Source organism: Nematostella vectensis, chromosome 12 (genome assembly GCF_932526225.1).
Source record: "Nematostella vectensis chromosome 12, jaNemVect1.1, whole genome shotgun sequence".
NCBI classification, from domain to species: Eukaryota; Metazoa; Cnidaria; class Anthozoa; order Actiniaria; family Edwardsiidae; genus Nematostella; species Nematostella vectensis.
In genome coordinates this window covers 6938276-6965647 of record NC_064045.1, presented here as the reverse complement: position 1 = coordinate 6965647, position 27372 = coordinate 6938276, and the positions used below count along the sequence as shown (strand labels likewise).

At 40.1% G+C, this 27372-nt stretch overlaps 2 protein-coding genes across 2 annotated transcripts; both read left to right on the top strand.

Annotated features, from left to right (window-relative positions):
* Positions 1 to 1053: 1053 nt before the first annotated feature.
* Positions 1054 to 3264, top strand: LOC5510133 (heparan sulfate glucosamine 3-O-sulfotransferase 2). Its single transcript, XM_032379223.2, has one exon. The coding sequence runs from the start codon at positions 1906 to 1908 to the stop codon at positions 3154 to 3156; it is 1251 nt and encodes a 416-aa protein (XP_032235114.2). The 5' UTR covers positions 1054 to 1905; the 3' UTR covers positions 3157 to 3264.
* A 2532-nt stretch (positions 3265 to 5796) lies between these two features.
* Positions 5797 to 19502, top strand: LOC5510120 (eukaryotic translation initiation factor 3 subunit B). Its single transcript, XM_048719707.1, has 18 exons — positions 5797 to 5999; positions 7210 to 7402; positions 8097 to 8403; positions 8724 to 8881; positions 9840 to 9888; positions 10454 to 10536; positions 10715 to 10781; positions 11245 to 11291; positions 12427 to 12565; positions 12932 to 13003; positions 13317 to 13389; positions 14311 to 14433; positions 15010 to 15088; positions 15471 to 15609; positions 16673 to 16798; positions 17287 to 17364; positions 18547 to 18655; positions 18882 to 19502. The coding sequence occupies exons 1-18, from the start codon at positions 5840 to 5842 to the stop codon at positions 18980 to 18982; spliced, it is 2103 nt and encodes a 700-aa protein (XP_048575664.1). The 5' UTR covers positions 5797 to 5839; the 3' UTR covers positions 18983 to 19502.
* Positions 19503 to 27372: the final 7870 nt, after the last annotated feature.

Here is a 27372-nt window from a genome sequence, read left to right as displayed (position 1 = left end):
GTTTTCAAACGAAAACGGATACGTGGGGACGGGGTCTTAAACTCTTGCGCGCCTAGTTCATTTCAAATTATCTGATTTGATGCCTTTTGTATAATGAAAATAAGAAATAGAGAAGCACCATATCGTAACAAACCTTCTCTCCAGGTACAGAATCTCCCTTTTTGGACACGAACTCCACCACCCCCTCCCCCTCCCTATCCTTGTCCGCAGTAAGCAGAAAGAGCGTCAAGTCGCCCTTGACCATCCCTCCTAGAATGTGTATGCACTCCGTTCGCCGTTCTCGTATCTGTGGCAAGAGTTTTGACCTGCTTCCTCATTTCTGGTAGATTTAGATACCTTTAAGGCTCCAATTGCTTTGAAAGCCTCTACCTGCTGTTCCTAAAAGGGATGAATTCATTATGACCAATGGCGGCTATTCCACCGCTAACCCACACCCGATAAGCTAACAAGATTAAAATGTGGCTTATGAGGCACTTTTCGGCATATTCTTGGAGTTCTGATCAATAATTTACGTTAAGAGTTAACCTGATCTTTCCCGCTTGCGGTAACAACACGCATCTAGACTTACTGCTATACATTTTTTTTATAAGAACCTTTTTTTTATAAGAACGTCCAGCCTAAGATTTCACCAAATTTAAGAACATGCCGAGGCTCAGATAGCAGAAAAAAATCCTTTTTTAGTCCTGATGCGTTCTAAAATGCAGTATCAAAATGTGCTCATAGTAACAACCTTATTATTGCTATTGATCATTAGTGAAATTCTCTTCCTAATAATTCAATGGGTTATTTTCTTATATACACTAAAATTTAAGAAAAACGTTAAGAACATATTCATCCTTAAAATGTCTCGAAAATAAGGCCCAGCATCAACTAAATTTAGACGTTCTTATAAAAAAAAGAGTGTATCTGAGTGTGTGGGAGGCATAAACTCTGTACTTCTACAAGAATTCATTTGTTTTGCTATTGCGTGGCTATCTCTCGAATTTCGAATTTGTAGAAGCTAAAACCTCCTACGTAGCCAATTCAATTTCAGAATAACACTAAGAATGGCTGCGCTGAACACTATAAGTTTACTATTTTCTTCAATATACACACGTATGAAATTTAAAAAAAATGTATATATATTTTAATGTTTTCTGAAATTTTCTCAGTCACTTAAAAATTCAATCTAATATTCTCTCTATTCTCCTCACTTGGAATCTTTCAGGATATTTTTGTACGAGGAATATTTTTTGCATTTTTGTAAATGAACTGCTGTTGTGAAGTTTGTTGCATTGTGGAACATGATGTGTGGCGATAAAGACGAAGCCACCCAAGTGGACAGTTTTATTGTTGATTATTTTAGCGATTTTTGATTAGATCTTGATAAGACTTCGTCAAGAAATTTTTAATTATCTCTTGCCCCTTGCTGAATTAAGTAATCCACTAAACAATTAATTTTGGGTAAATGTATCACAAAAATAAGATTATAACTTTATTTTAAAACCTTTTTTGTGAGACTTGGGATAAAAAAATATGTTTTAAAGGCTACCACGGCGACATGACAAAAGCCCTTCGAGTGCATGAATTTTAGGCACGCTGACAGATGATTCACAAAGTAGCCAATAGCAGCCCGGTATTCGTGCCCCCTATTTACGTATAATTACCGAAAAGCTGGCGAGCTAACGAAGTGTGTATTTTAGTGAGCATAAACGCGATGGCCAGTATTCAAATATTAGTTTGTAATCCCTTGGGGGTTATAGCTTGCCGCTTGGATTCATGAACCTGGACCAAACTAGGGCAATATTTACGCTCGCATTGAAGGACTTTGAGCCGGGTTGAATTGGAGGCACAATGGAAGTACACGACAAGTGAATCGAACGCGAATGAGTTCCTTTACGCTAGCTGCTTCTTTTGCAAAAATTTATGGAAGGTTTGAGCCGAACTAAACGGATGTTCATTTTGCTTGTTTTGATGTGTATTGTGCTTTCATATTTCATATATGATTCTCGTTGGAGATCGGAGAATCTTGTCCGCTCTCAAACACATCGATCTAGATTTCCTGTTCGGAAACCAGACCTCTGGTCCACCACCACAATTCCTTCGTTAACTCGTCACATAATATCAACAAGTTCGTCAATTATTGCATCGGAGGATACACAGGTTCTACGTAGAGTTCAGGGAAATGGAAATGATAACACTGGATCGTTCGTGCGCAAAGATAAGGAATTACTCGAGAACTCAACTCACACTCTACGTGTTGACAGCACGGATAAAATAGGGTCGATAGAGTTCAACGCCAAATCTCGCAAAGCGGCAAATAGCAACGAGAACAAAATCGCAAAAAATAGCGTTGGAGATCCTACAAGCAGTGAGAAATCGAGGAAAAGAAGGCTTCCGAATGCTATAATTATCGGGGTCAAGAAAGGAGGCACTCGAGCTCTGCTGGAAATCTTGAAAATTCATCCTGATGTTCGCGCTTGTAATACTGAGGTACATTTCTTCGATCGCGAGCAGAATTACAAACGAGGATTAGAGTGGTATCGCAGCCAGATGCCTTTATCGTTTTCACACCAGATAACCCTAGAGAAATCGCCGGCTTATTTCGTTACGAATGCGGTTCCTGGGCGCGTGAAGAAAATGTCCAAAAGCGTGAAACTTATCGTGGTAGTTCGTGATCCTACACGCCGTGCTATTTCTGATTACACGCAATCGATGGTGAAAAAACCTTTTATCCAATCGTTCCAAAGCTTCGCAATAAAGGATTTGAAAGCAGGAGTGGTGAAGGAAAACTGGAGAAAACTGCAAATTGGATTATACGACGTTCATTTGGAGAAATGGCTAGAGCATTTTCCGCTCGAGCAATTCCATTTTGTAAGCGGCGAGGAACTAATAAAAAATCCCGCGTCCGAAATAGAACAATTAGAAAAGTTTCTTAACCTGCGCCCTTACATAAACGAAGACAACTTTGTGTTCAATGAAACCAAAGGGTTTTACTGCCTGCTCGGGAAGAAATCAGACCATGGGAGAAAAGATAAACCGAATTGTATGGGGAAGACAAAAGGTCGAACGCATCCATCTATTCCTGGCGATGTTCTACATATTTTGCACGACTACTATAGACCTCACAATTTGAAGTTCTACAAGATGGTCAATCGTGACTTTGAATGGCCGTAGACTGGGGTCACGCATAAACTAGGCTTCTCAGGGTAGTTAATCGTTTCGAAGTGTTGAAAATGCGATGAAAGACGAGTAGAGATAGGGGCATAAGGGCGCGAGCCACAAGAAACTCATGAAACCGATCTCTCCGCGCGCAGGCACTACGTTACTGCGAATAACTGAGGGGAATATCCGCATTATAAAGAAACCGCGACTTAATCCACAGCCTACTTAGAATTCTACTCTCAAATAGTTCACGAAATACGGCTGAGATAGGAAACAGAGAAATCCATTCATACCCAAAATCTGTAATTATTATTTATTTTCTTACTGTAATTTCTGTGTGTGGTATAAATAAAGTTATATTGTTGTTGTTGTTGTTGTTATTCATTTATTTGCATATGATCCTGCAGGCTTTATGTCGGCAAACTGTAGGTTGTATAAAGTAACCACCATTCGATCAAATCGAACTCTTTTTGACACACGTCACTCATTCAGAGACGTATACCGACCGAGCTATTATAACATGAAAGTTTTGCTTAGACCACTAAGTATGAACTTACGTATTACGTGATAAGGTACCCTTTTCAATTGCCTGTAGTTCAAGACGACCCGTCTTGTTTCGAATGTCGAATTTAGCAAAGTTATTCTTTCACCGTGGGGGGTAAACAAATATTTATATATCCCTCTCTGAGCGAAGGTGATTGTTTTTAGATTGGCACTAAAGGTATCCAAATTGGTCAAATCATAATCTAGATTGAAGTGTTTTCTAAAACAGTATTTTGCAAAAAAATATTGGTATTTGCTTTTAAATGGTTTTTTAAATATTCGGGTTTATTTTTAGGAAAGGTTGCTTTTCTTAAATGTACTCTCTAGTGGTTTCAGGTCCCTATGGTCGGGGTATAATGTAGTGTCTATGCTCTAAAGCTATGGGGCTTTGTTACTCAGTATCTTTTTTATAGGCTCATATTTGAAAATAGCCCTGCTATATGTTTTTCAGTCTGCTTTTGTACAAAATGTCATTCAAGTGGAAGTAATGTCCAAAATATTGATGGCAATCATGCGATGTAAATAATTTAAACAAGCACTATTTATTAACGTGAATACAAAGTTCATGTAGTTCTCTTGTATATTTAAAATAAATGCACTGCTGTTCCATTTTGTACATGGGCTTATATGGTTTTGTGTGTTTGAAGACTGGCCAAGCTATGAATCTTTGTCAATCTTTGGTAGATCTAAGCCTTCCCACATGCACTCCCACTCAAGACAAAAAAAGCTTTTCAACCAAGCTTCCAGTGTTTTGGTTTCAGACTCTTTCAAACTGAGATGCCTGCTGGGGAAGCTAGGTAGAAAGCATACGGCAGGAGGTATATTTGTGGATTTTATCTATCTTGCATTCTTTCAAACTTGCCATCAGAAAGGGGGAGGAGTTGGGAACCAAAACAAGGGCTAAGAAAAAAAGGGGGGGGGTGTATTCATTGTTTCTTGGAGTGGGATGGGGCCCGCTCAGCTTGCTTGTAGATCCACCTCTGACTATCAATGGTAGCCATAGCTAGGGTGCCCCCCCCCCCACCGGCACACACACCACACCCGACTCGCAAAAGTTTCACTCTATTGTCAAGATGTAGAGCTACCTCGTCCGTCTATTACCGGGAAGGGGTTGAGTTGGACTTGTAATTTAGACTTTTTATGAAACTTAATTTAGCCCGTGCATCTTTTTGTTACATATTGTTTCAGTTTTGGTGATTACAGCACATTTTAATTCCACTTGTTTTGCTTGATTTTATTATCCCAAAATCGCGAAAATGAAGTGATCTGGTTTTTACGAAAATATGAAAAACGCGAAAATAAAGTGCCGCGAAATATCGCCATCTCAAGAAATTTTGACGTCGCAAAAATGTGTAATGAGGTGTAACATCAGAGCTCCTTTCCACCAGGATTCTTATTTGTATCCTTTCATACTACTAATTTGAAAAGTTAGTGGGGGGGGGGGGGGGGGGTTGACATGAATGGAAAACCAAAACTTTAAAAAATAAAACAAATAGACGTGCCAAGTCAAACGGAAGTAAGAAAGTGCAAGCAAGAAGCGCACCATTTTTTATTATCTAGTTGGTCTTTTACGGGGACTTCTAGGAAATTGATCACAATACCTTTTCAAAAATAAGGCCCTTCCTAAAACCCTTAAACCCTGTTTAAAAATTGAGGCCCTCCACCAAATCGGCGCACAAAAATTGCAACTCCCCCCCCCCCCCCCCCACCTTCCAACATGTGTCATGTTCTGTTGGAAATTAAAATTTAAAGCTTCAAAACTACCTACAAGGCGTTGCCTACATACTCCCAAAAATTGTTTTAAGCTTGTCTTGTGGTTGCGTTTTCAGCAAAGTCGGACCCTGCCACAATGGACCGTGACTACTTGATTTAGCAACCCCTTTTTGAGAAAGCGCCACAAATGAATAATGATCCAATAATATAAAAGCAATTCCCTACCCTCCTGCGCAGAGCTTTCTGTGTCGCTCGTTTACTTTGCTCCTCGTGTGATGTGGAGCAAAGTAAACGAGCGACACAGAAAGCTCTGCGCACGAGGGTACCAGCCCCCTTGAAGAAGGTTTTCTGAAAAAATTCCCGGCCCGGTCCTTTTCGTCCGCGTTACGTGACGTCATGAGCACGTGGTCTCCCTATCTTGTGACTCGGCGAAGCATAAATGGCGGACGACAAAGACCACGAGGAAGAGAAAGCGGATGAATCCGCCGAAGAGAGCGCCTCAGACCCTGAAGACATGACAAACGGAGGCGAAAACGACGAAGGGGATGACGAGGAATTCGACGATCCAGAAGGATTCGTAGATGACATTCCCGAACAAGGTAAAAAGTGAAGCACTTGGATTGATCACCCACACCCCGCTATCGAACTCCCGGCTTTTCACAATTCTCGTAAAATATTCCTTTAATGGCCTTTCTACAATAGCTTAGCCCTCAAAGTTATTAAGCCATTCCATATCGAAGGCCATATTGTATTTAAAAAGTATAGTTGTGTGTTAATTGTGTGATTTTCTGGTCTTGAATGAGCTATGCTTCTCTCACGTGGCCGGTTCAAGATGGTCTCCCTCTCTTCTTTGCCTCGTTCAGATATCTTATCTCCGGCCACCCTTCCCCCTCCCCACCCTCTATTCTTTCTATGTTAACGTCTTTTTGTAAAGACATTTGTTTGTATTTCCCTGTTAATTCAGTTCTGCAGTTCTGACTTTCGGGGTTATAATTTATTCATTTGATTTGTGGGTCGTCAGAAAGCGCGAAATTTCCACTGCTCTTTTTTGAAGATCGGGTAAAACGTTTCAACACTGATTTAAATTCAAGAAACCTTAGCCATAACTTATTTGCCTGAGTTTTACTACAGCCTGTGGTATGACTTTTGAATTTATTTTTGTAAACATAGACATGTCATTAATAAGTCTGTTCATTTCTTTACTAACGCACTAGTCAAAGATAGACATCCCATAAAACAAGAACAGCAACAAGTTACTGCCCCGCCCCCCTAGAGAAACAAGCTTTACAAAAAAAAACACTTCCACGGCTATGCCTCCCTCAATTGACTAGTGCATAACATTTCTCTAGTACTAGTCTTCTGGAAAATCGTCCATGACCTCAATCTAATTTTCAAGGAATGATGCAAAAACTCAATAATATCTAGTAAATCTTCACTTTTTTATTATTTAATTGTCTAAGTGGGTTTATCCCATTCAGTTGAATTTATAATGTTATTCCTAAAGTTCATTATTTCTTTGTCTAGATGTCCATTTATTTTAAGTTGAGGGATGGGTAGTGTTTTAAATACCAATAGAAAAAATCTAATTATCACAGCTATTTAGATATCCATTGCATATGCAGCAAATGCCACCTTTCCAAATTCCTCTCCCTTCGGGTCTCTATGATGAAAACTTTTATTGGAATTACCGTACGAAGTTCACATGAACAGTGTGTTCAACTTTGGCTGTAACTGAGAGACTCTTGAACTATTTTAAACCCCCTTATTTATCTGATGTACACAACTAAAACCAGTTGATTTTTTTTGCAGAACTTCTTGGAGATATCTTGCGACAGAAACCCTCAGAAACTGAGGGAACAGACTGTATCATTGTTGTGGACAATGTGCCAAAAGTTGGGCCTGAGCGTGTGGAAAAATTAAAAAATGTTATTCGTAAAGTCTTCTCAAAGTTTGGCCAGATTGTAACAGAGCATTACCCCATGGAGAAGGATTTGACAAGAGGGTGAGATTTATTTTTGTAACATTGGTGATATTGATGATCTTTATTTTTTATACTGTTATTGTCTTTTATCATCATCACCACCATCACCATCGTTCATCCTTTCATAATCACTACATAAGCCATTGGTTATGATGGTTTTCATCAATCATTTCATTATCACTACATAAGCCATTGGTTATAATGTTTTTTATCAATCATTTCATTATCACTACATAAGCCATTGGTTATGATGGTTTTTATCAATCATTTCATTGTCACTACATAAGCCATTGGTTATAATGTTTTTTATCAATCATTTCATTATCACTACATAAGCCATTGGTTACGATGGTTTTTATCAATCATTTCATTATCACTACATAAGCCATTGGTTATGATGGTTTTTATCAATCATTTCATTATCACTACATAAGCCATTGGTTATGATGGTTTAAACTCCCTCAAAATGAATTTAATGCTGCTAGTTATACTCATGTAAAAAGTTCATATCTCCCCTCGTCTATTGCAGTTGTAACATATACAGTCCTCTGGTCTCTATGATGAAAACCTTTATTGGAATTACCGTACGAAGTTCTTATGGACAGTGTGTTCAGCTTTGGCTGTAACTGAGGGACCAAAGGATTGCTTTCCCTCTGGGTTTCCTCTCACTTTTATGTCATTTTTTAGTCTGCTTATATGGTATTGTATTGTGTAGGTACATCTTTCTGGAGTTTTCAAATGCCAGTGATGCAGTACGTGCTGTCAAGACGGCTAATGGCTACAAACTGGATAAGCACCATATCTTTGCTGTCAACCACTTTGAGGATTTTAACAAGCTGTTGTCTCTCAAAGAAGAATGGCAAGAGCCCACTAAACAGCCGTATGAACAGCAGGAAAATCTTCGCAGCTGGCTTCTTGATCCTGATTGTAATGATCAGTATTCAGTCATTCACTCTGCTGGTGATAAGCTTTCCATCTTCTCGAACACGCCGCAAGAACCTATTCTAGTCAGGGAGAGGGATGTAAGTGTTAAAAAATTTGTTTATTTTTTTCCTTTTCTTATCCAAGCTCACACTAGAAAACTCTTGAGTCTCGATGATGAAAACCTTTATTGGAATTACCGTACGAAGTTCACATGAACTGTGTGTTCAACTATGGCTGTAACTGAGAGACATGAGAAATAGAACTCTATCAATCACTCACAATCCACTCAGTCTGTAAAATCTCTTTCACAGACTCCTGTATTAATTCTTGAATCTATTTTTAAAGCTGAACATGAATAGGCCAAAATATAAATTGTACTCGAAACAAGCAATAATAACGTATTTCTAATTCCCCCTAGAATTGGACTGAAATGTATGCTCAGTGGTCTCCAAAGGGTACATACCTTGCGACTTTCCACAAGCAAGGTATTGCTCTTTGGGGTGGAGAGGACTTTAAGCGTATCATGAGATTCAACCACCCAGGAGTGCAACTGATAGACTTTTCTCCTTGCGAAAGGTAAGCATGAAACAACGTCCCTAGATTAGCAAGCTTTAGATTTGATGCTGAGAACAAGTGCTTAAGTTGTCATATCTCAATCTAAGTAAAAGATTTGACAAACACGGGTTTTTTGTGAGCAAGTCTATGAATTTTAAGACAGATTTTTTTTAGTCTCCAAGTGCACTTGTGACTATTCTTATTATCAAATACATCTATTTTAAAATTCCTGTCAATTCAATAGGAAAGAGCGATAGGCAAATGACAGTTCTACAGCCAAAAGGACCCAAAATATCTGTTCCAAATTCAGAAAAATATAAAGATACAACTATTATTAATATATGGTTCTGAAATTTCTTGAATTTATATATCACCTTTTTTACAACTAATTGCAACCCACAAACACCTTAAGCTCGTAGAACTGCCATTCAGCAATTGCCATGTTGTTCATGCTGATATTTTTTTTAAAAGGCAAACAAAGCAGACAAAAAATGGAACCCAGGAACAATAATTACAACAGTTTCTTGTTTTTGTTTCCCATTCGTGTCATAAGAATTGCTTGCAGGTATATAAATTGCAGTTATTTACTTCTGTACTTGATTTATCTATTTCTCTAATGCACCCTATTCAAGGTTAGCACAATTTTAACTCTATTTGAAACCAGCCTTGCTGTGATGAACAACCTTAGGACACCTATGATTGCATAGATGATCTCATTTTTTTTTTTTTGTTCTGAGCAAGGCTGGTATTTGAACTCTATTGGAAGTGACATTATCCTGTTCACATTTTGGGATGTCTTTTTTCTTACTGTCAATCTCTCCTCTCCTGGGGTGTGGTATCATTCTCTTTCTTTATCTCTAATATCTTTTATCTAACCGTAGGTGTTGCTTTACCTGAACCCCCGCCTCACCTCTCCGGATTTTGCCCTTTATTGAGTCTCAGTGGTTGTGATTAAGGTTGTTTTGTGTATTTGTTCTAGATATCTTGTGAGCTTTAGTCCTATTGTGACCAATACAGAAGATCCAACAGTAAGTGGGTAGTTAGCAGAATAGAGAATAACTATCCCAGGAATAGAATATAACACTGATTGGAAGTGAAAGGAAATAGAAGACATTGTGGTATTTCACATTGTAGAATACAGGGGCCATTGCGGGATTTCTTTGGGGGTCACTAATATCTTGAACAAATGACAGGATGTACCTGTGTATCAGCTCCTTGTCCAAGCGGAATCGGCACTGCCCCTCCCTCTCCCGTGATCTGCCTTGCCGTGATGAAGAACCTTAGGACACCTATGATCTCTGGTAGAGATGATCTCCTTGTTATTCTGAGCTTGGCTTGATACTAGATATAATATTGGTATTCTTTTTGGGTCAATAATTTCCCTCCTTCCCCCATTTGTTATCACCAAACTATGCATATTATGTGGTCACTTGCTCACCAAGAGATGAGGGAGGTTTTCATAAATATGTGGAACACACTTAAGCTTACTTATCGCTAATACACTTTGTTCTTTGACAATTACACTTTATCTAAAGGTTTAGCTATCTACCATTGCAATAAAGGAAGTCTAACTAATGTTACCTTTGTGTTTAGGGAATTGTCATCTGGGAAATCAGAACTGGTCTGAAAAAGAGGGGTTTCCTCGCAGGAGATACATCACAGTGGCCTGCTTTCAAGTATGTTCCACAAATCTATAAAAAATAAAACCCTAAGAAAACTAACTCACCAGATCAATATGTTGTTAACTGGTTTATACAAGTGGACAGAAAAAGATGCAGTCTTTACTTTTTTCTGCATTTTTTTTTTATTTTTTTATTTTTATTTTTTTTTACTAAAACTGTTTTTTGCCACTAGATGGAGTAATGATGGCAAATACTTTGCTAGAATGGCCCCTGACAGTATAAGTGTCTATGAGACGCCGGTGAGTGTACACAGACAAAAGATGAATATAAAAGAAGAACACTGCATTAACCAAGGGAATTCTCAAATTATTATTTTCTTTTTGCATGCTATACACTATTAAATTTTAAAAAAAATATTCTCAATGATTTTGGAAGGTTCCATAAACCAACAAGACACCATACCCTATTTACATTTCCCAGCATTCAGTAGAAACATTGCGATACCCATGGTGTTTTTGGATGGCAGCACTGCCACCTGGCAATTGCCATTACTATTTGTACAGACAACATATTTTTAAATAGTCACATAAAGTGGCCATTATTGCTATTATGCCTCCCCTTGCCATGATGAATAAACTTAGGACACCTTATGATCAAACTTGATTATACAACGGTTACCCTCCTGAGCAAGGACCCCAACCAGCCATCCCCTGCCTTGCTAGCCCATCACTGCCTTCTTACCTGGCCTGCCATTGCTTTCAGTCATTTGGTTTGCTGGACAAGAAAAGCTTGAAAATACAAGGAGTCAAGTAAGTGACCGTGACACACATCATGTAAAGCCTCCTATAACATTAAAGCAGTTGTATAATATCCATTGGTGTGGTTATTGGACAGCCTTCTGAAAATTTGCTGACCATCTCCATCCAGACAGAAATTATATTTTGTTTTGTTTTGAAACTGACATGGAAAAAGAAAACTTCAGCACCCAAACCGCCTCCAAACTCATAATGACCTGCTCTTCTTTTCGAAAAGGCTGTTGGTACATATTCTCTTACGTAAATACCTGTTTAAGACCCCATTCCCCCTTGCTAGATCACCCCCTAACCAATTGGTACCACCCAATTAGCAATCTTTAAGGGCCTATGGTACTATCTCGTTGCTATGAAACACCATTGCTACGAAAGGGAAAAGTGCAACATTTGATTAAATAAACGAAAATCGCTGCGCGTCCCCCAGGTTGATTCCGCACCTTTGACTCATAAGCAAGGGCTCCAGGTTCGATACCCAGTCAAATCTTTTTTTTTCCCAAGAGGTAAAAATAAACTTTCGACATTTTGTAGAAGAAAATTCAATTTTTATATGTTTTTAGAGAATAAAAATAGATGGCAAAAAAAAAGGATGGCCATTTCCACGCGAGAAAAACTTGTTAATTTTGAACATTTTACAACAACTGTGATTTTTTTTTCACTCAAACCATTGATATTACAGTACCATTCCTAACAACTAAGCACATGGGATTTTTGAAGAAACGAAAAAGTTATTACCAAATATGTGGTTTTTAAAGAACATAAAATTTGCCATTTCTCGCGGTATCAAAATTTCTGCAAAAAATATGATAGATTTAAACAGTAGCTTCTTCAACATGTTTTTCTCTTCAGGGTCATGTGACCATGTGAGGGGTCAGATGACATCATCGCTTGTGTCATTCATGTCTAAAACACTTATAAGTTTTTACAAAAAAATAGAAGCTTTTATAAACCAAACAAATTTCCCTATTAATGGACTCAAAAGATAGTACCATAGGTATTAGAGATAAGTGCTCCCTATGAAATAAGCACCCCTGGGGTATATTTGAAGGTGCATTGCACACTAGTAGTGAGATTGTTATTCCACATGGTTTTGACGGGGAAATGAATAAACTGTTAAATCAGTGTTTAAATTTAGGGATTTCCAGTGGTCTCCGGTAGACAACATCATTGCCTTCTGGGTTCCTGAAGTGAAAGACACGCCCGCCAGGGTGACCCTCATGCAGATTCCAGAACGACATGAAGTCCGGGTCAAAAATCTTTTCAATGTGTCAGATGTAAGTCAGATTTTCACAAAACTACTATAGTAGGGAAGAAAGTACCAAAGCATAAACAAACTTAGTTGCAAGAAAGACTAAGTAATGTTTGGAATATTTAAAACTTTATCTCTGTTTTTGTCTTTGTTCAATTACAACTCAGTTTGTAATTTGAGTGTTAGTTACAGTATTGTAACAAATAACTATTCCAAAGATAATTTGATTGTGTGCAAGCAGCTGATGAAATATTCCAAAGCCAGTTCTGCTACTGATTATGGTGATGTGAACATGGAAGATTGTTCTGATGCTTGCACTTTGTTATTCCATCCCTTCTTCACTCTAGAGCTCTATGCTCCAAGTAATTGTTGATATTTTTTGTTTTGACAGTGCAAAATGTACTGGCAGAATAAGGGAGACTTCTTCTGTGTCAAAGTTGACAGATATACAAAGAGTAAAAAGGTAAAGTCTATTCCATAAACCTTAAGTATAAGTTCAGCATAAGTTCAGTCAGATTTAGGGTCTTCACAGCATGTCATAAACAAGAGAGTGTGCAAGAGGTGCTGTGACATCTTTCAAAAAATACTTTTTTGGGAAGCACGTGCCCCTGACCTACCAGAGTGCGCAATTTACAAGTGTTGTTGTATACTTTTGAATAGCCCCACCCACAAAGTTTTATTAAGAACATGCTATTTGACAACAGGACACAGATTTTGTGAGTTACAAAACAGGGTAGAAATAGATGACAATATACAAGCTTTGACTTCTTTTTCAGGCACTTTACTATAACTTTGAGCTGTTCCGTGTGAGAGAGAGACAGATCCCAGTGGACAGCTTGGAGATGAAAGGTAAGCAGCCTGGCCAACACAAGGTTTCCATTTGGTGGGAGGGGCATTATTCTCAGAGGTTTGATATTTAAACAGGTCACCATGTTACGTTCCTGCATAACACCAAATAACGCAGAGCATCCATTTCCAATTGCTATTATTGTTATTCATCTATCAGACTTCAATTGTGTATAGCAAATCATTTCACAATTACAAAGGAGTGATGTTCTTAAAAGACACTAAAATCTCTGTTGTACAAAGTGCAAACATGATGAAAGGTTCCTTTGCCAGTTCTGCTACTGATTTACAGTGCTGATAGCTGGGAAGCTCCAATCTGATGACAATACATTTCCATTTACACTTATTTCAAATGACAACCTGTATTGTATTATGTAACATATAAATGACTATTTAAAATTACTCTTGTTAGGACACCTTGTTATTTCAGACAGACAGATAATCCAAAGAGCCAAAATATAAAGAAGTCCTCCGTTGTTACCTAATCTCACGTTCAGAGACACTGTATTACCGTATCAAGGTTGTCCATGAAGTAACTGTTGTGGTTTCAAATGTGGCATGGTTTGAATTTTTTTCAAACTGGTTTGAATTTTTCAAACTAGCTCATTTTTGGATACCTAGCATTCTAAAAGGGATTTTATTTTTGGGGAGTCATTAATAAAACAGGGGCTTGGATTTTTGGGGGGTTGGGAGGTGTAACTAAAAGAACTAGATAAAAGATTATGCAAATATCCCCTTTTCAAACCAGTTTTAACAATTTCAAACCAAGAAGCATTTCAAACCACAACATAACTTTAAGTGTTTTCTTAAAATATTGTTTTTCCTCAGTGATATAAGGCACAAATAGCATACAGTATTCTTGCTGTTTGTAACATATTGATTTAGCATGTGTCTTTGTTTGTACTGATAATTGGAATGTTGCAGAGCCCATCATCTCATTCGCTTGGGAACCTGGCGGTAGCAAGTTCTGTGTTCTCCATGGTGACTCCAGCAGAATCTCAGCCAGCTTCTACAACATGGAGAAGCAGGGAAGTGTGGACTTGCAAAGTGAGTGGAGTTTATTTCAATTGTAAGTCATATAGTCATTAAATATGCATGCAAACTTATAATTAACATGACAAAAAAAACATGACATAACGCTTATAAAAAGCTCATTTCACATCTAATAAGGCTGAAAATTACTTTAACTTTTAAGTACTTAGTGAGTAATAGCAAAAAAAAAAATGTCAAATGCAACTTTTTTTAAAAATTGATGGCCATTGTAAGAAGTGTGCCTTCTTTCTCTATCTGAAATTGTGCATTTTCCAGGTTTTTCCATCATGTCATAATTGACACAAACATAATGCATTCTTTGTTTGTGTTTATTTTTGTTTATTTAAAGTCACTTTAAGTAAAAATTTGATTATTTACTTTACACTTATTACCCCAGGAACAATGCCATAATCAAACACTCAGTGCACCCAAGCAAGTGATGAACTCTTCCTAAGCCAGTTCTGCTACTGATTTTTAGTGCTGAGATCCAGGAAGTTTGTTTCTGATGCTAAACAGCTAAGAACTGAAGGACAATATGGCCAGACTTTGTATAATTAGTGCTTGTCTCATTAGCACAATTTGTGTCCCCAGAAACTTATGAGAAGCGTCAAGCTAACACCATCAGCTGGTCGCCCAATGGTCAGTTCTGTGTCCTTGCTGGCTTGAGAAGGTATTGTTAAGATATGAGCATCATTACTATAAAACCCTTCACTTTTGTTAAAGCATTAGTTTTCTTCTGGCGGGCCAACGAAGTCAGTTATCATGCACTATAGCTATTTTAAAGATAATTCAAGATTGTGTGCAAGCACTTGATGAAATATTCCAAAGCCAGTTCTGCTACTGATTATAGTGATGTGAACATGGAAGATTGTTCTGATGCTAGCACTTTGTTATACCACCCTTGTAAAATCCAATTTTAATGCACAACAACAAAACCTTAGGTTGGCTGGTGCAACTGAGTTGATAAAACACCTTTTGCTGCCTAGGTATTGTTGTGTTCCCAGTTTTGTGCATTGCATTATTGTCCTAATTCATTTTCAATTGTTCATCAGTATGTCTGGAGTCCTAGAGTTCCATGACACAGGAGACTGGGTGTGTATGAACCAGGCCGAGCACTTCATGGCTACTGACGTCGAGTGGGATCCCACTGGAAGATATGTCGCCACCTCTGTCAGCTGGTGGGCACATAAGGTTGGTTGATAACAGTAGACCATACACCCTCATGATTCCCCTTTCTCTGCATGTGTGCTACAAGCTTAACTAGACACTGATTTGGGTGAAAATAAATGATAACTTATGAAGAAGTTGTGTGGTAATTTTTATCTACAAGCCATCTAAATTTTTTTTGCATATGATGTATTTGTGTAGGTGTAGTAGCCTTACCTAGTGTGTGTAGGTTTATTTTAGCCATGCCTCATGCGTAGTTATGGAAGCCTTAGATACCTTGTGTGTAGCCATGCCTTGTGTGTAGTTATGACAGCCTTAGATACCCTGTGTGTAGTTATGGAAGCCTTAGATACCCTGTGTGTAGTTATGGAAGCCATAGATACCCTGTGTGTAGCCCTGCCTTGTGCGTAGTTATGGAAGCCTTAGATACCCTGTGTGTAGCCATGCCTTGTGCGTAGTTATGGAAGCCTTAGATACCCTGTGTGTAGTTATGGAAGCCTTAGATACCCTGTGTGTAGTTATGGAAGCCGTAGATACCCTGTGTGTAGCCATGCCTTGTGCGTAGTTATGGAAGCCTTAGATACCCTGTGTGTAGTTATGGAAGCCTTAGATACCCTGTGTGTAGTTATGGAAGCCGTAGATACCCTGTGTGTAGGCATGCCTTGTGCGTAGTTATGGAAGCCTTAGATACCCTGTGTGTAGCCATGCCTTGTGCGTAGTTGTGGAAGCCTTAGATACCCTGTGTGTAGTTATGGAAGCCTTAGATACCCTGTGTGTAGTTATGGAAGCCGTAGATACCCTGTGTGTAGCCATGCCTTGTGCGTAGTTATGGAAGCCTTAGATACCCTGTGTGTAGTTATGGAAGCCTTAGATACCCTGTGTGTAGTTATGGAAGCCGTAGATACCCTGTGTGTAGGCATGCCTTGTGTGTAGTTATGGAAGCCATGGATACCCTGTGTGTAGGCATGCCTTGTGTGTAGTTATGGAAGCCGTAGATACCCTGTGTGTAGCCATGCCGTGTGTAGTTATGGAACCATGTCCCATGTATGGAGCTGTTGTAGTAAACTAGACCTTTTTTTTCTTGCAGGTTGATAATGGGTACTTCATCTGGTCCTTCCAAGGCAAGCTACTACAGCGACATGCATTAGACCAATTCTGTCAGTTTCTGTGGAGACCGCGCCCAGCAACTCTGTTGGATGAAGATGCTATTAAGGTGTGAATGGAGTGCATTGTTCTAGATTACACTAGCACAAGTACTTGTTCATATTCTAAATGCCCCTCTTATTGTGAAGATCTGTGATAGATAGGTGGTTCAGCCTTTGCTTTTGAAGCCAAATGTCCTGGATTTGAGACCAGGTCATGTAAGCTTGGAAATTATTTTTGAGGAGTCAAAAAATTACTCTATACATTGAAAACTGTGAATCCCTCATCTTCCCTCTTTGAAGATGTTAAGTGGAAGGTTTTCATCTCAACCCGTATGGTAAGACAGAAAAAATGCTAGGTATGCTGGCCCATGGTACCAACTTCAATGACAGTGTTTACACACTTACCCACATTCATGATAGTAAACTGTGGGCGACAGTCAGAACCTTAATACTGATGATTGAAAACCAGTTATGCGTGAAGTGCTTAGAGAATTTGTAATAAGCTCTATAAAACAAGTTCATTTTCAATATCAATGTTTGATGTTCTGATCACCAGAAACTCAAGAAAGACATCAAGAAATACCAACGCACTTTTGAGATTAAGGACCGCATGAGCCAGTCCAGGGCCTCCAAGGTAAGAATTGTGTATTGTCAGATTGAGCTCCTGCCCTGTGAAAACAGCACCAACATCAGTCAGCATCGCTTTTACTGCTTTGCTTGGCTGGCCACACAAATAAATAAATTTTGATAAACTATTTTGCAGCCTATCCCATCTTGATGTACAAACAGCACCTCCCATCTTGGTGCATTGCATCTAGTGCATTGAGGCATCGTTGTCATGCTAGTTGGCTAGAGACATTGCTTGTTTAACAATTTTCTATTGGCTAAAAAAAACTGTCAATGTGGCAACGGTAGCCTGTGTTATAAAGTTTAAACATAGGGTTCTGATATAAAAGGGAAAGCTCCTCCCACCCCCAGGCAATTATAATCATAAACTGCGAAGCTAGCAGTCACAAGTTATAAGTCTCTTGTAAAATTGCTTATCTCTAGATAGATAGATATATAAGTTCTCTTAAGAATATGAAATTTGAATTTAGCACTCAGAGCATTTGTCCTGACATGTTGACTCATTGATGGCTAGTTGTTAACTGATTGTTCTTGAGCCCTGGGGTGGGAAAAATAATATTAGAGACCTCCAATCTTGGCGTCACTTGCATCCTGTGTTGCACCTGATGTATGCCTGGAGGAAAAGTGAAGTGCATTGGTGATACTTGAATGGGGAAGTCATGCTTGAACCCATCACAGCTGATTCACTACAATCACACTTGTAACTTATAGAACAAACTGTTGAAAGGGTCTCTGTGAGATGCCATTTTGATAGCCTAGCAATTTGGCAAGTGTCATACGTCTTTAAAGTTATAGTAAAACACCTGAATATAAGAACCTAGAATTTTCAAGATCAGCGTTAATAGGTTCTTATGTTGCCCATACACGGAACAATATCAGTCACAATGAATATAACAATCAATGCTGACCACAACATAAGCCCATGAGTGCTGTGTACCAAAAATTATTTAAAAGTCCTTTTTCTCTCTTATCAACCATAAATGAAAATTTTAACAAAATATATGAGATACAGTAAGATCCTATTCTCCCCCATCAGGCTGATAAGGTTCTTATAAAAGGTGCTTAAAATGCCAAATTTCAGTCTGTAGGTTCGTTATTTCTGGGTTCTTATAGACGAGTGTTTACTGTATGCATTAATATAAACCATGTATGAGTTCCGAGAAGTCATCACTGTTCCCACATATTCTAGGAACTGATTGAGCGCCGGCGTCGCAAGATGAAGGAGTTTGAAGGCTACCGACAGAAGAAGAGCAATGAGTTTATCCAGCAGAAGAAACAGAGGCTTGAGCTGCGCAATGGTAAGGATTGCCAGTCTCTCTCTCTCTCTTTTTTTTTTTTTAATCTATCAGCATCGAGCGGCTAGAGGCAGGTGTAATGCAGGCTACGCTGGAGACTTCCAATAGACACACTGCTTTTACAATTTTGAAATATTTTTCGCGGAAGGCAAGAACGAAAGTTAGTCACACATGTAAAGCAACAACAGATCATGTTAAAAACTTAATATTCTTTCTTTTTCCCTATCAGGCTTAGACACTGACGACTTTGAGTCGGAGACAGCCCAAGAGATTGATGAGGAAGTTGTTGAATTCTTTGTAAAGGAAGAGATTATAGACGTCGAGGAATAATTCATCCAGCACCCGTCATCGTCGCCGCCGCCATTTGCCGAGTTTGAGGGTTCCTGACGTCCATCAAAACCTTTACGCAGAGAAGCTCAGAGCAACCCCTGAGTGTTCTGAGCCATCCTTTCAATCTAATAGTGTTAATCAGATTTGCCTTGAGATATCTTGTTATAGAAAGAACTATTCAAATTCACTCACAAGTAGCTTAACCTGGGTCTGTCATTATGTTTTCATTTTATGCTGACACAATAGGGTCCATTGCCTTTTGCGCCCACATTTTTTTCGCTAAATGTTCAGCGCTCTTCCCGAGCCTCGTTTCAGTGGTGTCCCTTCCCATGATGCCGCTCGTTGTGCGAGGTTCGTTATTCTTTGTTGCGCGTGCGCATTGGAGAATATCAAATAGCGTCGATCGAAGAGCATCTTGGGAAGAGTCATCGTCGAAAAGGGACGCCGGGGAGATAGCACAACCTAATCAATTGTACTATTATTTTTCTATAATTAGAATATTAAAGTGGCATATCCTGAATGTGGCTAGTTTAGTTATTCTTTGGAAACTAATATTCCTTGAAAAGCGACGCAGAGCCGTAACAGGCCTAGCCTCCCTAGCAAGAGCGAGCGACGCCTGCCTAAAAACGCCTGCGAGGGAGGCTAGAGCATACCACACAAGAGCACAATACAAATATATTAAGAAAATATTGGGGGGGGGCTACATTTCCTTATAATTTAAAAAAAAAAAAAGATGTGGGTTGCAAATGTGCCCCACCCTCGGCTACGGCCTTGTGACGTGTGTTAGGACAATGATACAAGACGAGCAACTATCTCTGATGCTTTCGGATATGTTGAAGTCGGGGATGCAGACAAGGAGTAGCTATTGCGCCCTCCGATAAATCGACTCTTAGCGATTTGAACAATTGACCCTTGGCGCTTTAACAATTGGCATTTTGCGCACCATGAGTGGTATAGAGCCTTTGCGCGCACTTTAAGTGATATAGACCCTTTGAGCACTGTGAGTAATAAATACCCTTTGTGCGCCGTTAGTTATATAGACACCATGCGCGCCGAGAGTAATATAGACCCTTTGCGTGCCGAGAGTAATATAGACCCTTTGCGTGCCGTGAGTAATATAGACCCTTTGCGTGCCGAGAGTAATATAGACCCTTTGCGTGCCGTGAGTAATATAGACCTTTTGCGCGCCGTGAGTAATATAGACCCTTTGCGTGCCGTGAGTAATATAGACCCTTTGAGTGCCGTTAGTAATATAGACCCTTTGCGTGCCGTGAGTAATATAGACCCTTTGCGTGCCGTGAGTAATATAGACCCTTTGCGTGCCGTGAGTAATATAGACCCTTTGCGTGCCGTGAGTAATATAGACCCTTTGCGCACTGTGAGTAATATAGACCCTTTTCGTGCCGTGAGTAATATAGACCCTTTGAGCGACGTTAGTAATATAGACCCTTTGCGTGCCGTGAGTAATATAGACCCTTTGCGTGCCGTGAGTAATATAGACCTTTTGCGTGCCGTGAGTAATATAGACCCTTTGCGTGCAGTGAGTAATATAGACCCTTTGCGTGCCGTGAGTAATATAGACCCTTTGAGCGACGTTAGTAATATAGACCTTTTGCGCGCCGTGAGTAATATAGACCCTTTGCGCACCGTGAGTAATATAGACCCTTTGCGTGCCGTGAGTACTATAGACCCTTTGCGTGCCGTGAGTAATATAGACCTTTTGCGTGCCGTGAGTAATATAGACCCTTTGCGCACCGTGAGTAATATAGACCCTTTGAGCGACGTTAGTAATATAGACCTTTTGCGCGCCGTGAGTAATATAGACCCTTTGCGTGCCGTGAGTAATATAGACCCTTTGCGTGCCGTGAGTAATATAGACCTTTTGCGTGCCGTGAGTAATATAGACCCTTTGCGTGCAGTGAGTAATATAGACCTTTTGCGTGCCGTGAGTAATATAGACCTTTTGCGTGCCGTGAGTAATATAGACCCTTTGCGCACCGTAAGTAATATAGACCCTTTGCGCACCGTGAGTAATATAGACCTTTTGCGTGCCGTGAGTAATATAGACTCTTTGCGTGCCGTGAGTAATATAGACCCTTTGAGTGCCGTGAGTAATATAGACCCTTTGCGTGCCGTGAGTAATATAGACCCTTTGCGCACCGTGAGTAATATAGACCCTTTGCGCACCGTGAGTAATATAGACCCTTTGCGTGCCGTGAGTAATATAGACCCTTTGAGCGACGTTAGTAATATAGACCTTTTGCGCGCCGTGAGTAATATAGACCCTTTGCGCACCGTGAGTAATATAGACCCTTTGCGTGCCGTGAGTAATATAGACCCTTTGCGTGCCGTGAGTAATATAGACCTTTTGCGTGCCGTGAGTAATATAGACCCTTTGCGCACCGTGAGTAATATAGACCCTTTGCGTGCCGTGAGTAATATAGACCTTTTGCGCGCCGTGAGTAATATAGACCCTTTGCGTGCCGTTAGTAATATAGACCCTTTGCGTGCCGTGAGTAATATAGACCCTTTGCGCACCGTGAGTAATATAGACCCTTTGCGTGCCGTGAGTAATATAGACCCTTTGAGTGCCGTTAGCAATATAGACCCTTTGTGTGCCGTGAGTAATATAGACCCTTTGCGTGCCTTGAGTAATATAGACCCTTTGCGCACCGTGAGTAATATAGACCCTTTGCGTGCCGTGAGTAATATAGACCCTTTGCGTGCCGTGAGTAATATAGACCTTTTGCGTGCCGTGAGTAATATAGACCCTTTGCGCACCGTGAGTAATATAGACCCTTTGAGCGACGTTAGTAATATAGACCTTTTGCGCACCGTGAGTAATATAGACCCTTTGCGTGCCGTGAGTAATATAGACCCTTTGCGTGCCGTGAGTAATATAGACTTTTTGCGTGCCGTGAGTAATATAGACCCTTTGCGTGCCGTGAGTAATATAGACCTTTTGCGTGCCGTGAGTAATATAGACCTTTTGCGTGCCGTGAGTAATATAGACCCTTTGCGCACCGTAAGTAATATAGACCCTTCGCGCACCGTGAGTAATATAGACCCTTTGCGTGCCGTGAGTAATATAGACCTTTTGCGTGCCGTGAGTAATATAGACTCTTTGTGTGCCGTGAGTAATATAGACCCTTTGAGTGCCGTGAGTAATATAGACCCTTTGCGCACCGTGAGTAATATAGACCCTTTGCGCACCGTGAGTAATATAGACCTTTTGCGTGCCGTGAGTAATATAGACTCTTTGCGTGCCGTGAGTAATATAGACCCTTTGAGTGCCGTGAGTAATATAGACCCTTTGCGTGCCGTGAGTAATATAGACCCTTTGCGTGCAGTGAGTAATATAGACCCTTTGCGCACCGTGAGTAATATAGACCCTTTGCGTGCCGTGAGTAATATAGACCCTTTGCGCACCGTGAGTAATATAGACCCTTTGCGTGCCGTGAGTAATATAGACCCTTTGAGTGCCGTTAGCAATATAGACCCTTTGTGTGCCGTGAGTAATATAGACCCTTTGCGTGCCTTGAGTAATATAGACCCTTTGCGCACCGTGAGTAATATAGACCCTTTGCGTGCCGTGAGTAATATAGACCCTTTGCGTGCCGTGAGTAATATAGACCTTTTGCGTGCCGTGAGTAATATAGACCCTTTGCGCACCGTGAGTAATATAGACCCTTTGAGCGACGTAAGTAATATAGACCTTTTGCGCACCGTGAGTAATATAGACCCTTTGCGTGCCGTGAGTAATATAGACCCTTTGCGTGCCGTGAGTAATATAGACTTTTTGCGTGCCGTGAGTAATATAGACCCTTTGCGTGCCGTGAGTAATATAGACCTTTTGCGTGCCGTGAGTAATATAGACCTTTTGCGTGCCGTGAGTAATATAGACCCTTTGCGCACCGTAAGTAATATAGACCCTTTGCGCACCGTGAGTAATATAGACCCTTTGCGTGCCGTGAGTAATATAGACCTTTTGCGTGCCGTGAGTAATATAGACTCTTTGTGTGCCGTGAGTAATATAGACCCTTTGAGTGCCGTGAGTAATATAGACCCTTTGCGCACCGTGAGTAATATAGACCCTTTGTGTGCTGTGAGTAATATAGACCCTTTGCGTGCCGTGAGTAATATAGACCCTTTGCGCACCGTGAGTAATATAGACCCTTTACGTGCCGTGAGTAATATAGATCCTTTGCGTGCCGTGAGTAATATAGACCTTTTGCGTGCCGTGAGTAATATAGACCCTTTGCGCACCGTGAGTAATATAGACCCTTTGAGCGACGTTAGTAATATAGACCTTTTGCGCGCCGTGAGTAATATAGACCCTTTGCGTGCCGTGAGTAATATAGACCCTTTGCGTGCCGTGAGTAATATAGACCTTTTGCGTGCCGTGAGTAATATAGACCCTTTGCGTGCCGTGAGTAATATAGACCTTTTGCGTGCCGTGAGTAATATAGGCCTTTTGCGTGCCGTGAGTAATATAGACCCTTTGCGCACCGTAAGTAATATAGACCCTTTGCGCACCGTGAGTAATATAGACCCTTTGCGTGCCGTGAGTAATATAGACCTTTTGCGTGCCGTGAGTAATATAGACTCTTTGTGTGCCGTGAGTAATATAGACCCTTTGAGTGCCGTGAGTGATATAGACCCTTTGCGCACCGTGAGTAATATAGACCCTTTGCGTGCCGTGAGTAATATAGACCCTTAGCGCGCCGTTAGTAATTATGCCTTTGCTCGTCGTAGGTAATGTAGAATCTTAGATCATCGTGAATAATTTGTTCGATCAAATAGATTGAACAGTTGAAGGGAAAGGATATAAGAAAACTTAGGGGGGGGGGGGGGGGGGAACTAAAAAACTTGTTTCTTGTCTCTCGAGAGCTGTGAGATTTGTAATTTGAGCTCGAAACAAAAATTCGCCAAAGGATAAATAAACAAAAAGCTGTCTAGTTTTGACACCAGAAGTAATATTCATTAATTCCGAAAAGCTATTAAAGATGTAATATTGATTTCAAAAACATTATTGTGCTCAGAGGCATAAAGTTACAAAAGAAAAATGATACACAAATAAAAGCTATTTTAGGCCCAACACCAGAAATGTTTTCATAACATTCTTTTGTATGATAATTGGTAAATACCGGGAGTGATCAAATGCTATATCCATTTACAAAGCAGATCTTTTAGCGTGATGAGCAAACTACAGGTGTCGAGTTTGTCAAACTTTACATTGTAGTCGTACAGTTATAAATAAATCATGCCATTTTTCTGTGCTGTATTTGTTGCTATGGGCCGGCACTTCGCGCCGATATGTTTATTTGTCTTTTGCTGGAGGGTGAGATTTACTGAGTGCTTAGCTTGAAGATAAGGTCAAGAGAATAATGCTGAACTACAAAAGAAGGAAAGAACTTGTGCTTGAGAGTGAAGAGAAGCCAAAAGCAGCAGTTTTTGTGGGCTCAAAAACTGAAGAATATGCTCACAAAATTAACAAACAATACGATGAGAGACTTTGCAAAGAGATTCGACACTATGAGTCAGAGACAAGATTGTTTCTCAAAACTTACAAAGCAGAAAAGACTATGACTTTGGACAAACAGCAGAAATTCCGCAGAAGATTGCGAGAGATACGAGGTATGTCTGAAACTCCAAGAAGACGTGTGCCAAAAATGGACGAAGAAAAATCAAACTCCGATATCTTTATTACAAAAAACAAACTTGGAAGAGCAAAAAGTGTGACTTTTGGGCAGTAGTTTGGCGCATTGATGTACGTGAACTCAAATAATAATTCTGTGTATATATAACAGGTTACCTGAAGAATAGATTATCCTTTGTTAGAGAAAGAAAGGCGTTAGAAATTAATAACATGAAAGGCCATCTAAAAGACGCACGACTTTTCAATATTATTTGGTCACTTGATTCTTCCAGACTAAATACAAATAGCCAATTTATTGTCATAAGTTAATTTGATTTTACCCAAGCTTTTTAATTGCGATTTGGCTAAGCGGATTTCAAGGGTTCGGTCTCTTAGCTGGTAACAATAGAGTCTCTTTGAGGGACGGATTATTCTCGATACGATATTAAACAAGGGTATCTTTCTCACTGCCCACGCTTGACGCGCGGACCTAGATGTGGCCTTTGCCATTTTCTGTCTGATGACACAATTTGACAGTTGCCCTTAGCTTATGGAACATGGAACATTGCTATTGCATCAAGTAAAATGTAGCATAAACACAGCCTTAAAATGGCCGCGGGACGAGGATGTAATCATTGTTTCTTGATAAAGACATGGGCGATGCTGAAGCTAGGAGCACATTATTATTGAAAGAGAGAAAGACAAATGTTGAAGAGGATTCATGCATGCATCATTAAAACGAATTGCAAAATCAACAACTTTGTTAGTTTGTGGTATATGTCCAGAGAGTTTGGCCATAGCAGGGACTTTGGCCGCTGTTCCGTGAAATCTTTTACTTGTATCGAAGAGAGAAAGAAGAAAAACTAAGAAAAAGTGCCTTTTCGTGAATTAAATGCGAAGTTTCCCAAAAGAAAAACAATTAACAACCCAATATTGCCGAAGCACGTGTGTACATATTAACCAATGAGTATTCTTCTTGGTTACTTATCTACGGCTGTTTCCATGGTCACACCTTGACATACAGTGAACAATTTGACAATTCATCCTTCATCTGTTAAGTGGGACTACTAATGGATTATTCTTTTTTGTTTTTTGGTCATTTGGTATCGGACAATTTAAGACTACGCTTAGTTTAGAACCCAAAAGCAACCACATTACAAGCGAAGCACAAGTGAGAATCGGCCAGCCAACCACAATCGCATTCAAGCATGTCAGTTCAGTTGCACCTGCGTTCTAGATAGGAACCGAAAATTAATTAGAGCCGCGCTTACGCATTTGTAATAATGATGCGCTATGGGCAATGTGGGATGCCCTTCTCACACGCGTCCCCCCTCCCCTCCCCTCTCTCCGCTATCCCTGACTTACTTTTTCTTGGCTTACATCACCAGCAGGCGTGTACCCAGGATTGGCTGAGTGAGGGGGGGTGCGTCGTCATAGGAATCATATGGAAAAAGCATAGTATTTGAAGATTCCTTAAAAAGAAATAACCTTTTTTGGCCACCAAGGGCCGTTGTGGGGGGGGGGGGGGGGGGTGCGCCGCTATAGGAATCATATGGAAAAAACATAGTATTTGAAGATTCCTTAATAAGAAATAACCTTTTTTGGCCACCAAGGGCCGGTGTGTGTGTGTGTGGGGGGGGGGGGGGGGGGGGGGTGCGCCGCTATAGGAATCATATGGAAAATGCATAGTATTTGAAGATTCCTTAAAAAGAAATAACCTTTTTTGGCCACCAAGGGCCGGTGGGGGGTGCGCCGCTATAGGAATCATACGGAAAAAGCATAGTATTTGAAGATTCCTTAATAAGAAATAACCCACTTTTTGGCCACCAAGGGCCGGTGGGGGGGGGGGGGGGGTGGGTGCGCCGCTATAGGAATCATATGGAAAAAAACCTAGTATTTGAAGATTCCTGAAATAAGAAATAACCCACTTTTTGGCCACCAAGGGCCGAAGGGGGGGGGGGGGGGAGAGGGAGGGGTGCGCTTCCCATGTAAACGCGCCTGACCAGAAGTAACCCTTTCAGACTTATCAGTAAAACCCTTATCTTTATCGTCCATTAGAAGAAGTGAGATAACGACTAAGATTTTCTATGGCTAATAGTTATGGTTAAAGATCTGTAACATGGTTTGAAAAACAGTAGTGATCTCCTTCTAAACCTGGGTAGAAGCCTTTGCTCTCCTGGTGACACATCGCGGGTTGATTAAAAACACCTTGAACCACAGGCGAATCTGTTTCGTGGCGTAGTTTTGTACGGAACCTGCCTATACACTAAGATCTCAGGTTTTGATTGATATTGATTCTTCTGTAATCAAGTAGTAAGAGTATAAAAAGTGTTCACTTATCTCTCTCTCCTCGCTTGTCTTGTCTCGTGTTCTTTACTCACACGCTGCTCTATCTCTACTCTCACACACCCCCTCCCATATTACAATCATAGAATCAAATGACTATTTACAATTTGTCACACAATGGCACCAAATCAGTTCTGGTTAGTTTTATTAGATGAGACTCATCTATCTTTTTCTAATGTATGCTCTTTTGGAATCCACTTGGCAAATGGCAAGAAGCTTGGACTGTTTAATTTTTGCACTAAGCTAAACTTCGGACGATTTCTAGAAGAATCTCCGGCGGTAATGTTACCAGTTACTATTGTATTTCGTACGTAAGCAAGTGCGATAAACTCTCCCAAAGGTCAAGTGGACTCTACTTATCTCAAATTAAAATTCCCACAAAAATAGAAATATCTAAATTGAATTT